The 13,093-nt window shown below is 45.0% G+C and overlaps 1 protein-coding gene across 1 annotated transcript; it reads left to right on the top strand.

Annotated features, from left to right (window-relative positions):
- Window positions 1-1,432: 1,432 nt before the first annotated feature.
- On the top strand, window positions 1,433-2,478 carry FGFBP3 (fibroblast growth factor binding protein 3). Its single transcript, XM_041461489.1, has 2 exons — window positions 1,433-1,473; window positions 1,783-2,478. Exon 2 carries the CDS (start codon window positions 1,850-1,852, stop codon window positions 2,345-2,347), a length of 498 nt encoding a protein of 165 aa, XP_041317423.1. The 5' UTR covers window positions 1,433-1,473; window positions 1,783-1,849; the 3' UTR covers window positions 2,348-2,478.
- The last annotated feature ends 10,615 nt before the right edge of the window (window positions 2,479-13,093 follow it).

Here is a 13,093-nt window from a genome sequence, read left to right on the forward strand (position 1 = left end):
AATTAGAGAATCCCTCTCAGCAGTCATCAGACTGCAGTTGTCCTTAATTTTTAGGACTTATGGCACAGAAAGATCAATGAGTCAATATCAACTGCTGCCATCCATTGAGTCATATCATAAGATGGTTTGGGTTGTGAGGGACTTTTAAAGGTCTCTTAGTTCAGCCCCTTCAACAAGCTGGGACATCTTCAACCAGATCAGATTGCTCAGAGCCCCATCCAGCCCGGCCTCAAATCTTTCCAGGGATGGGGCATCTACAGCCTCCCAGGGAAACCTGTTCCAGTGTCTCACTACACTCATTGTAAAAAATTGCTTCTGTATCTAAATCTGCTCTCTTTTAGTTTAAACTAATTATCGTTTGTGCTATCACAACAGGCCCTGCTAAAAGTTTGCCCCCATCTTTCCCCTTTTTGTCACCGGAGAAGTCTTCCAGCCCTCTGACTATTTTAATGCCACTCCTCTAGACCCACACCCACGGGTGCATTCCTGTCCTCTGCTGGGACCCCAGAGCTGGATGCAGGGTTCCAGCTGGGCTCTCACAGAGCAGAGCAGGGGGGCAGAATCCCCTCCCTCACCCTGCTGGCCACGCTGCTTTGGATGCAGCCCAGGACACTTTTGGTTTTCTGGGCTGTCAGTGCACATTGCTGGGTCACATCCAGCCCCTCATCCATCAGCACTCCCAAGTCCTTCTGGGCAGGGCTGCTCTTGATCTGTTCATCCAATACTGTGAGGGCAGGAGGGAGCTGCTGGTAACGTGGGGGCCTGCCATCGTTGAGTGACAGGGTCAGAACAATAAAGAGTTTGGAACAGATGTGCAAACTACATCACCACCCGTGAAACACAAGTACATGTGGGTTTTGAGATCCTAATTCTGAAAAGAGATTTCTGAAACTGGTGTCTGATATCCCATCTCCAAACGTGCAGTAACATAAAGGTTATGTCTATGCTGTGTTGAAACTTCTGGCATTTTTTAAAACACATCCTAGAGAGAAGACTCTTACCACACTTTAAAAAAAATCATCCTAAGTAATTCATGATATTCTACTTCTGAAACGAGAATCCCTTTTATCTCCATCAATTGCAAAGGAAAATAAATAAATTTACTCCGATGCACCAGGCACACGCCCATTGTCCCCAGGGCCCTGGAGGATGCCCGCCCAGGCAGCTGCCGCAGCCCAGCTCGGCTCGCACACTCCCTGGCCAGCTCGGAAGGGGGCCGCGGTTGCGGGATGGCTTTGTGGTACCGGCGAGCGGCTTCCTCGAACAAAGCGCGAGCGTGTCCCGCCATTTCCTACGAGCCGGGGCCGTCGGGGCGCGTCGCTCCCGGCGTGTCCCCGCGCTGTCCCCCCGCGGGCGGCGGCCGGGGAGGGGCATGGGCGGGGGCAGTCCCCGGGCATTGATAACCCCGTGCTGGGCCCACCGCGGGCAGCCGGGGAGCGCCTGTCCCCGCACCGCCACGCACCGCACAGCGCCGTGAGTGCCTCGGGACTGGACGGAAAACACCGGGGTGCGGGAAAACCGGGGGCGGGGGAAGGGACGGGGTTGCCCCTAGACGGGTCTGATGCCGCTCGCAGCTGCGATGCCGCACGATGGGCTCCGGCTGCTGCTGTCCAGTTACGGCTTCCTGGCCGAGGTGGTCCGGGGACGGACGGACACGAACTAAAAGCCCGGGGGTTACGAGTCCGGAGGGATAAGCCCGCTCCGCGCCCGGCTCGGGCTGGCGCGACCCCGGGGGCTGCGCTGCCGCCGGGGCAGCGCCCGCCACGGTCCGTGTGTCCGCAGGGCGCGGAGGATGCGGCGGGAGGGCGGGCCCCGCGCCGGGACGCGCCGTCGCTGAGGCTCGCCGAGGATGAGGCTGCCCCTGGTACTGCTGGCCCTGGCCGCCCTGGGGGCCGCCGCCGGCGGCGCGGAGCGGGAGGAGGCGCGGGCGGGGCGGTTCTCCACGCCGGAGCAGCAGCGCTGCCGCTGGGAGCTGCGCTCGGCGGCGGGGGCCAGCGAGCTGCGGCTGAGCTGCCGGGCGGCGGGCGGCGGCGCGGCGCGGACCTGCGCCTACCGCGGGGAGCCGCGGCGCTGCCCGGCCTTCGGCGCCCGCAGCCGGCAGTACTGGCGGCAGATCCTGTCCCGGCTGCGGCGGCGGCCGCACCCCTGCGCCCCCGGAGCGCCGCTCAGCGCCCGCCTCTGCGGCCCGGGCCGTGCGCCGCCCGAGGCGCAGCTGCGCCTGCTGCCCGACCCCGGCCCGGCCACGCCGGCCCCCGGCCCGCAGCCCTCCGAGGACCCGGCGCAGACCTACTGCGCCGAGCGGTGGCACTCGCTGTGCAGCTTCTTCGTCGGCTTCTGGGAGGGCTGAGCCGCTCCGGCCCCCGGGAGGGAGCGCGGCCGCCCGGCCTCCGCACCCGGACGCTCCCGGGCTCGCCTGCCCTCGGCCCCCGCCGCCTATGCCCCCCGACTCTGTCCGCTCTCCTCTTCTACTCCCCAATAAAGCGGTAACTATTTTGTGACAAGAAGCTCGCGTACTTCTTTGTCTCGTCAAAGCCCTGTAACACCTGCCGCGCTGTTCCAGTGTGTAACTGACCCGGGTCAGTGAGAGCCCCTAGGCACAACTCGTGCATTCAAGTACATTAATTTTTTTCAAGGGACATAAATACGAAGAGGCGGCTATTCCCTCCCCAAAAACAATTTCTATGAGCCTAAAGTTTAAAGTTACACTGGAATCACCTAAGTAGAAAACCATACATTTATACCAGAATAAGAAATGACTGAGACCTCACTGAACAGTAAGTCCTGGAAAAAACCTTCCTTGCTGACAGAGATTTCACAAGCTACATGACCCAGTCCTGTTTCCCACAGAACAGCTGGGCAATTATCTCCAAACAAGAACTTGAACAGAGCTGGATGAGAAACCAGCTGTGAAAAGAAAGGTTGAGAAATTCAGAAGCATCTAGGTACAGGAACTGGATTTAGGAGATGAATGATATTTCACCCAGCTAATGGCATAGTGTTGAAATAGGCAAGTTGTTTTACCGAGGAAAAGAGGGTTTGAGAGATACTTTATCCACACAAAATGGGGTACATTTTGGTAAGGAAAGCTAAAGTTTCCCTCAGCTGTCTGGGGTCCAACACAGCCCTAGACATCTGCCTATGACCAGGAACAGCTGCAGACTCTTTCTATACAGTTTTAAGGATGGCTGTAAGGGGCCACTAAAAAGTAATCGGGATCTTCCCAGTGGCTCTCACAAGGATCTGTTGCATGCAGCTTAGTGCCAAGACAATTTCCTTTACAGCAAATAGCTGGATAATGCTGTATGCAAGCACTATGCAAAAGCTTCATCATCACTGAATGTGACTTGGATGACTGTTTTTTTTAATGACTGCTCACTTTTCCTCCATGTGCCTACCACCCAAGCAGGCACAGAGCGGGCTGCTGGCCAGAGCATTGCACAGTACCTTGTGATAATGCTCAGCTTTGTTTTACTTCCATGGCCCCAGCACAGCAGCTTTGTGCCGTGCTGCTAGGGCTTGTATTTCTCACCATCAGATGCAAAGGTGGAACACCATGGCAACCAAGCTGATTATCCACATCACTCTGCATTTAAAAACCCAGCCAGGAACTCTGAACAAATTCATTGTTTACCCAAGAGGGAGAAGAAAGAAGAGGATCCCTTACTTTATGTTTAACCACAATATTTCCCTGAGTTTCAAAACAGCTCAAAGTCTTCCTTTTAGCACCACTAACTAATAAAATACAACAACCCAAGAGACTGTATTAATGACACCAAAGCCTAGTGCTGAATAGCAAACAAATACTCAGTTTTTCTACTGACAAACTGATCTGCAGATCCCAAAGACTGGGAAACCATAGTGAGATCCTCAGATTTGTTTTTTAGTGGGAAGACCATGGCTTTTTGATTCCTATCTCAACATTTTCATCCTCTCCCATGATTGAATAACACCACCAGCTAAGGCAACAAAATCAGAAACACTTTGTAGCCAAGATCTTCACTTCCAACAGAAACAATTCGTTTTAGTCCTGTGGCAGCTCCACAAGATGTACTCCTTACACTTCCCACCCCTGGATTTAGGTCAGCTCCCCAGATCTGCCCATGCACCCACTCTGCAGCTACGCTCTACCCCTGCTCTCCCATTGGAGCTGTGGCAGCCCTTCACCACTGCTCCAGCTCCTGGCTTGGCTGGCTGCTGGCATCACATCCTTCCTTCCTCAGCACCTCCTGACTGTCCTCAGCAAGAAGAGCCAGCCTGGCCAACCTGGCAGGCCCAAACCCTGACTGTTTATCCCTGATAGACTCCTGCCTCCCAGAGGAAGGTGCTGCTGGGAATAATTAACCTTTCCCATATGCAGCTGCTGCTTGGGTTGTCACCACAAGGGTGCCGCCAGCTGATGTATCAGGACACTAGGTGTGTTTTTCAAGGAAAAGCATAAGCTACCTTAAAAAAAAACCCAAATGATGGACATTTTAGCTTCTGGAAATGAATTCTGGGAGCTATAACTCAGAAAGTTTTCAGAGGCCAAAAAAAAACCAAAAATAAAAATCATCTTTGTGCCACATTTCACACAGCATTGTTTTCTTTCCTCTGGCTGCTGAGCTCATCTCTGTATCTGGAGGTTCCAACAGAACCTTGAAAGCTGGCAATACCATTTCCTGATTTTGCTTTGGAGAAAAATCAGTGATGCTGAATCTGGGCATACAATTAGTGTGTCTGGCTTTAATTGCTCCCCTTATATGTATATGCCCTTGGTCCTATTAAATAGCACTAATCTCTCTTTCACCACATTCTGATTTTGAAAGAACAATTAGAAGATGATACTGTAATTTCCAAGGTTAAAGATGACAGTAAGCTGTCTTGCTGCATGTAGCAATTCTTTCCTGTAAAGTGACTCAAAAATTAATAAATGGAATGGAATTACTCTTTCATCACTGTCTGAGCAGATCTTCTCCCACAATGGATTTGGAGTTGCAGACCCCAGACTTTGAGCTGTTCAGTCTTTTGTCCCAGTCCACAACAGGAATTACTCTTTCCTGTGTTCTGCACTAGGCACTTCCTTCTGGAAGATGCTGATTTTCCCTCTCAGTCTTTATTCATTCCTCTGAATTCAGAGGTTCAACAAGTGAAATCTGCTCAGGCAGTCACAGCTCAACCCTCAGTTCTACCAGCTGTACTTGCCTGTATTAGTGTATTAATGTTTCCACATGTAATTTTTAGGCTGAAGTTTCCTACTTGAGTTTATGACCAGCCTGTGCTAGGGGAGTCTGCGAAGGGATGCAGTGTTTTTGGAGGTTTGTGGTGCAATTTAAAAGCCATCAGGCTATTAGCAAATAAGAATAAGGTGGAGACACAGAAAGAATAAAAATAAATGAAAAATTTAAAACGCAACTTCAAGCAAATTCAAGCTGGAGCTCATTGGATAATGGAACCTGAAATTTTTGGGAATCTCTCTTTAATTGCCCCTGACATATTTCAGGCCTCCCTTGTGCTGTGAATCCTATCTAAGACTTATTGTAAAGACAAGCAGCACATGAGGTGAGTGAATGGCAGGCTTTGTCAATTTGCCAAACAACAAATCCCTTCCTCTGTAATAATCTGGATTTTTTAAGAATTCCAAGCTCACTTCATTAACACAGCTATGTGAAAGAGGCTTTTAACGATACAGTATTACAGAGTTTAAATGAACTCTCTCCGCCCTCACACTCCTTCCTTACATGGAAGGAATCTGTTGAGTACAAGTATGAATAAAATACCTACAGCTTTAAAATAAATAATTTTTAGGGCTTAGCCTCATCCGCTCTGTGCTGTGCCCTATGAAGTGTGGACAGGCTGCACTGCCTTTCAGAAGGTCGATAATTTGCCCAATTTATTTCAAGCCCTCAGCAGGTAAATGATGCACATTTCTTGGAGACAATAAATAAATAAATAAATAAATAAATGTAGTATCTCTTTATAGGTCTGTTTCAGAGCTCTGTCCTTGCTGGGCCCTGGCAGCCTGGGCAGGCACAGGCCCTCATTCCCCAAGGGCTGTGCTGCCTGCTGGGCACACGGCGCCTCGGCAGCTCGCTCACCCATTTTACACCCACAGCAGAGCTGTCGGACCAGCTGGAGGAGCTTTCGTGTTCATCTGCTAGAGGAAACCTAGCAATAATTGCTCCATGTAAAATAAGACTTCTTAGGACTGAGTTGCAGTTAATTTTAGGCTCTAAGATGACATTATTTTCTGGCGTAAAATGAGAAAATGTTTGATGGAAGTGTCATGGTAAAACACAGAACTAATTTCTTATTATGCATTCACAAAGTTCTAAAATATCTATTTAACAAAGGAAATCCACAGGACAAAATCTGATCCAATTATAGATATCCAAATCCTAAAATACAAAATTGTATGTAATATCTATATGCATACATTCTTAATTTAATAAAAAATGTCTTAAAGCATTTCATTCTCCATATTATTTACAGAGCCTGTATTTAATCTGACTACTGAACCCAGCAGATATTCTCTCATGAGAAAATTAAAGTTTTAGGTCCCAAAATGTTTATAGGGCTTGAATTCTTGGTTGAAAAAGAAAAAAAATCCTAATTAAAGTAATTTCTTTTTTTCACACTGCAGTTGTAACTAGAAAATACATTAGATGTATCATCCTCGGAGTTAGTTTAGTGAAATGCAGGAGAAGAAAGTGTAGTGGCTAACCTTTTAAAGCTGTTTTTCTTTTCAATTTAAAAAAGTACTGTGCACTTCCCAAAGCCACAATCCTTAGCAGCAGCATGATTTGCACTAACAGCAATAAATATAGCCTCAACTCCACGAGTTTGCTGCTTCTTTTTTAATTTTAAGAGCAAAACCTTCCAAAATTATTAATAAATTTATCACCGGTATTCTTTTGATGGGAAAACAGACTAACAGGACAGCCACACAAGACAGTATTATTTTGTGTTGGTCAGACAAGATGCTGAGGATTTCGAGCTGATCTTTTGTTTCTGCTCAAAGACAAATGGCATAAAATTTATATGCATGCTTCTGTCCTGACAGCAAAGGGCTTCAGCACAGCTCTCGCTGAGAGCTAATGGCTCTTGGGGATGCTGCTCTCTGAAGTCCCTGGGCATGAAATGGTCTCGCAATTCATCTCCCGTTAATAGCAGCTCCAAGACTACAGTCTCCCTTTTTTTAAAGTTCTTTTATCCCTGGCAGAAGCTGCCTGTGTTCTCATTGGAGCCGAGAGGCTGTAGTGTGGTGCTTTCACCCCTCAGCAGACTCGGGGCAAGCTGAGGCCCTATGGAAAGCAGGGCCTGATGTCATCCCACCCAGCACGGGGCCAATGAACGCCTGCAGCCGCCGCGCACGGACACACGGACACACAGACACACGGACAGCATCTCAATGGCCTCGAGGGCTCTGCAGCGCTTCATGGGGCCGGCAAATGGCACGGGACGGCTCCTTTCAGTGGGCATCTCGGGCCGGAACATTGTGGGGCCGTGGGCTTGTAGGAAAACAGCAGCAGAAAACAAAAAGTAGTTTGGTTTAAGAAAGAAGTTATTGTGGACCCAAGGGAGATAAAGCTTCTGTTTTCATTTCTGGGAGATGAGGTAGCCCTGGAGTGGGGGCCAGCCATGTGCAGGGGGCACCTATGGGGAAAACACAGGACTGGGACACCAAGAGGAGCCAGCTGGCCCTTTCTGCCAGCACCAGGCTGGTGGGAAGGGCCCAAATCACCTGGCATTGGTTGCTTTCTTCCTTTTAATGTGCCCATGTGGTAAACGTGGCTTAGTAATGAAATAACATCACAAAATGACACGTATGTGCCTAATGATACCCCAGTATAATCAGCCTCGGCCTGGTCTGCCTTTTACATAGGTCCTCCTCACCTGCAATGGTTGTGCAGATGTTTCATTGCCTTCTTCACGCTCTTTGCTGCCTCAGGAGATCAGACTCTGGTGCTCAGGTACATTTCCACCTCTGTAATTCCTCTGCCCACAACCTGATGGAGTGGTGGGACACTCAACAGTGCTACTTCCTTTCAAATTATTCAAACTCAGGTGCCAGTGTGGAGTAGACTTCTTGTGGGAAATTTGGAGCTAACCCCTGAATGAGGTTAATGAAAATATTTCCATCACACATCAGTTGCAGTAGAAGTCATTCACATTTGAGAGGAAGTACCAGCTAATTTTAAATCAGTGAAAGTGAGAGTAAAAAATTGGCATAGGTAACTCAGAAGATAAGGCTGGAAAAGTCGTAATTTCCAAAAAAATAATAGCTCATTTTTTTATTATTACAGTCTAGGTAAGGAGTAAGTACATGTTAATATTCTTTGAAAATTTAAAACAGTGGTTTGTTGGATACCCTCTCTTTTCTAGGCACCTTAGGGATCCTGTTCAGCACAGGCTTCTGCTGTTAACCCAGTTATCCCACACGGGCCCCCCAAGGCTGGGGAATATTGTGAGAGGTGTGTGGCCATTGTCACTCAACACACACAGCAAACTGAAGCCATCTCCAGTCTAGACAAGAACAAACTGCATTTTACCAACACTGGATGATCACCATTTATAGATATATAGAAAATAAAATAAAAATACATATGAAAAAATAAAAATATGTGGTCTAAGTCTTGTGTGGGGAGGGGGTGAAGGGACAGAGATTTAAGGCTAACAAAGTTTTCAGCTACGTTTCTATTGGTAAATTAACCTTTCCAAGACCTTCAATAATTGCTTGAGGCCATAGAAAGGTAGCTTCTGTCAGATCTTCTCTCTTTAACTCCTACGGACAACTTTTGCAGACTCTCATAGAAATGCATTATCATTAAGCTTCATGTGTGTGTCTGCATGAGCTCACCACAGTGAAGAGCATCCTTCTCTGAGCAAAAGAGCTTTTACAGCTGCTGCTGCTCTTGAGTTGCACTAAGGTTCTAGCTGGAAGAAGTCCGAACAAGAAGTATGATTTCTGTTAGGTCTGTTAAACCAACACAGCTATGCCACTGCCAAGACTGGCTGGCAGAGCAATGGGATGTAAAGGGAGAAAGCCCCCACTGCCTCCCAGTCTATTAAAATGAGCCACAAACACAATACTGATGCGGTAAGTCAGGGCAATATGCAAATGACTGCATGTCCCAGAAACCCTAATCCTATCAAGAATGCAGAAGATGTTAATTTGACCATCTTTCACAGTTCATAAATCTATCTGTAGCAAAGCCAGGCTGGCAGATGTCATCCACTAGCACTACTTTGAGGCTGGCAGTCTCCGCATAGATGCCCATCATGCCTCAGTAAAGACCAATAAAGAGCATTGTTTGTGTGGCCTGAGGGCAGCTTCTCACATTTTGCTACAATAGAGGAAAACAGTGGGAAATGTGAATGACTGATTGGCAGAACTGGTGGTCTTGGTTGTCCTGCTTTCCACATACGGAGCTAGAGATTTCACATGCATTTTTCATCAGCAGCAAGCAGATTAGTTTACCTTGTTCTCAACAGTTAGTGGTGTGTTCCCCAACTTAAGTATTTGAATCCTAAACTATAAATACAAGCTGGACATTGTTCCTTTTCTCTCAAACAGATACGCCTTATTTACTTCAAACTACTTAAAAGAGCAAACAGCTTTATTATGATGTGATCTTACTCCTAAGATTTAACATCTAGAATAGAAATATTCTATTTCAAAGCAAGCAAAGGTCTGTAAATAAAATACCTCTAGAATGATACACTCATTTTATCCTTCTCAAATACAAGCTTTAAAATGACCAGTTGCAATATAGTTTCTTTAATATCAGCCAGAATTAATCTAATTTTTACAATGAGGATGGTAAGATGGTGGCACAGGTTGCTCAGAGGGGTGGTAGATCACCCATCCCTGGAAATATTCAAGTTGGACCGGGCTCTGAGCAACCTGATGACGTAGTTGAAGATGTCCCTGCTCATTGCAGGGGTTTGGACTAGATGAGCTTTAAGGGTTCCCTCCTACCCAAGCCACTCCAGGATTCTATAATAATTTGCTTTTGAAAGGTGTATATTGAAAGCACCACAGCAGACCTTTTGTGTGAAGTTACCTGGGAGCAAGGTGGATGAACCTCACTTTTAGGAACTGAAATGTCTTTCAGCTTCTCAGTGGATATTGTGACTATCACAGAACTCCATGTCAAATCACTTTATTACAGCATTGGGCTGAAAAAAGAAACAAGACAAAATTATAAAGAGTGCTGTAGTGAAGTAGGAATTTCCAGCAATAAAAATGACACGTGACTGTCTGCTATTACAGGTACAGACATCACCATGGAAACTGCTGTTCATTTAGGATGTGTGCATTCCTGTCACAAACCACCCACATCACTTCATTTTAGATCATGAAGCTGCAGCCCCACAGAACAGATTTCTCATGCTTGTTCAGAGGGTCTAGAGAGGGGCAGGCTCTGAACCAAGAAGCTGAGCTGCTTGATGCTGGCAAATCCCTGTTCTCTGCAACAAGGGAGAAGGTGCAAAAGGTAGCCACAGTTAAATAATTCAGATGGGTCTAAAGAGACAGAATGCTGCAAAGAAGAAACCCGAATGAAGTCAGTTTTAAAACTTAAGGACATAATGAATTTGCTTGGGAAATCCTGGTTGCATTTTACCATTAGAATTAGACACGATGGGGGAGAATGCATTGCATCTGATGATGAGATGCTAACTACTCCAACTCAATAACCTTAAATCACCATTGCCAAATTATGGTATAAATATAGTTCTGATTAATTTTCTGGAGACTAACAGAATTAAGAGGCAAATGTGTGTTTACAGATACGAGACAATTCATTATGCTAAAACTAGTAGGTCAGTGAGTCCAAACCCACTGTTTTAAGTAGGTTAAAGATGCTGAACCACCAACTCCACAAAATAAGTACTGTAAATTCCATCCAGTGGAGGAGACATATTAAACACTATTTTGTAGTTTGTTTCTTTTTTTAAAGGAAAACATGTTATTTATTGATATTGCAGTGAAACATCTGTAATACATAACAATGCACCCTATCACACAATAATATTTAAGCTATTAATTGTACAAAGTCACACTGTTATTCTTTCTTCTTTACAAAAAACTAAATCCAGCTGAGACTTGATATATGAAATATTTAACTCATACATTTTGTTCAACTGCTTTACTGAACAGCTGGTATTTTTGAGAAAGGGGAGGGAAGTCTCAGAAGTCATGGAAGAGGCATACCTATCTCAAGAGTTTATGGACTATTTTATATGAGTCCTTGGCTTTTAAAATTTGCCACAAGATTCTCGTATCTCTTGCAAAGTATTGTCATGATTTCAGTATTTCTGCTGGACCATGTCCCCACAACTGACACATGGTACTCACAGGAATAAAACTACTCAAAACTTTAAAGCACGTCCATGAATAAATCTATTTACACTAAGCGTGAAATTTTCCTTTTAACTGAAATATTCCACTTAACTGCTCCAGGTCTGAAATTACTATTATTTCTTTCTGCATTTTATAAGTATCTGTTCTTTTTATCAGTGTTTACAAATTTATAATTGACTAAGAACACTTTTAATAGCAGGTGGTATTTCAGAAGTGCTTTGGAATATGGTTTAATATACAATTACATAAAAAAGTATGTTTCCATATTTCTCCAGTCCTATCCATAATGGGTTATTCCCATTAGAATTCCCCCCGGGACTTATCTGCTCTGTGCTACTATTGAGAATTGCTTGAAATGAACTAGCTCATCATTCTGCCTCTCCACCTCATTTTGAGTCTGATTATACAAATGCCAAGAGGCTTTTAAAGCTGCTCAAAATGCTTACATGGCATATATATGTAGGATGTTGGATAGAAGGTTCACTGTAAATTTTTTTATTTCAGAAATGCAGCAATCTGACACACTGACAAAAAAGAGCAGCATGTTTCTCTAATTTTTCCTCAATATCAAGACACTTGGTGCCTTTCACTCTAATTTAGTGTGGACTATTTCCTTGACCTTGTAGTGTACCACTGACCTGATTTTCTCTGTTAATGTAGTTGCCACCACTCTGAGATGCTCAGTCAATTACACCCACACCCCTGCTCCCTTCCTTTTTTTTAAACCTCATGTTTTTCTCAAGGTCTGTTCTGCACCTTCAGAAATCCATCTCCCTAGTAATGTGCTAAATGTTTCTCCATTCAGAGATTTACTCCCAATAGGAGAATGTTTTCTTAAAACCTATCACTTTGCAGTTTCTAGTGTATTTTCACATTCCTAATCTTTTGAAATAGGCTTTAACATTAGTCCGTTTAGTTTGAAGTCAGATTTATTTCACTGTCTGGTTACTTGGTTTAGAATCTTTGCAGTAAATAACACCTTTGACACAATGTGCTTCAGGGGCCTCATGTTTTTACTGAAACTATGCTGCTGTCTGTAAAAATTGCACCTGTTTATGTATTTTTTGATTATTTATAAATCTTGGAAGTTTTTGTACCCAGCTGCTAAGTAGGTTTTTTCCCTAAATACTAAATTAGACTGATGAAAACAAGTGCTCTAATGAATACCTATTATTCAAAGTAAACCTCCTTAATTTCAAGTCTAATTAGTTAATTTCATGTTTGCAATGCTTCAGTGAAATACTTTCAAATAGGGAACCATGATCAGACATTGGTCATCATATACAGGTTTATTTAATTAAAGATGACACTTTTGGACTGCTTAGTAGCTTACTCTATCATTAATTAAAACAATACCTGCTTAATATACTTACTAGCTTCTTCATCAGGCTAGTAAGAAATTCTATTTCTGCACACATCTATTGATCTATGATGTCCACAGCCCCACAAAATTGAATAGATTTCTTGTGAAATAAGTAAGTGTGAATAAATAAATTTATTGTGAGAAAAGCTTCCAAATGCTGGCAAAGGCTACCTTTTTGAAAAGCAGCTGGACAACACAAAGCCAGACACCTCTGGCCCTGAAAAAAACAAGTCAATTTCACAGGCTACTTCCATCAGCTACACTATTCAATATTAATCCTTCCCCACATGTACCACTCCAGATCTGTACACAGCATTAGCAGGTGACATGAAGCTGCTTTTCCAACTATAAAAGGCCTCAATCACACATTCTTAGGCACTGGTGCA

This window comes from Pyrgilauda ruficollis, unplaced genomic scaffold, assembly GCF_017590135.1.
Source record: "Pyrgilauda ruficollis isolate IOZ18807 unplaced genomic scaffold, ASM1759013v1 scaffold15, whole genome shotgun sequence".
NCBI classification, from domain to species: domain Eukaryota; kingdom Metazoa; phylum Chordata; class Aves; order Passeriformes; family Passeridae; genus Pyrgilauda; species Pyrgilauda ruficollis.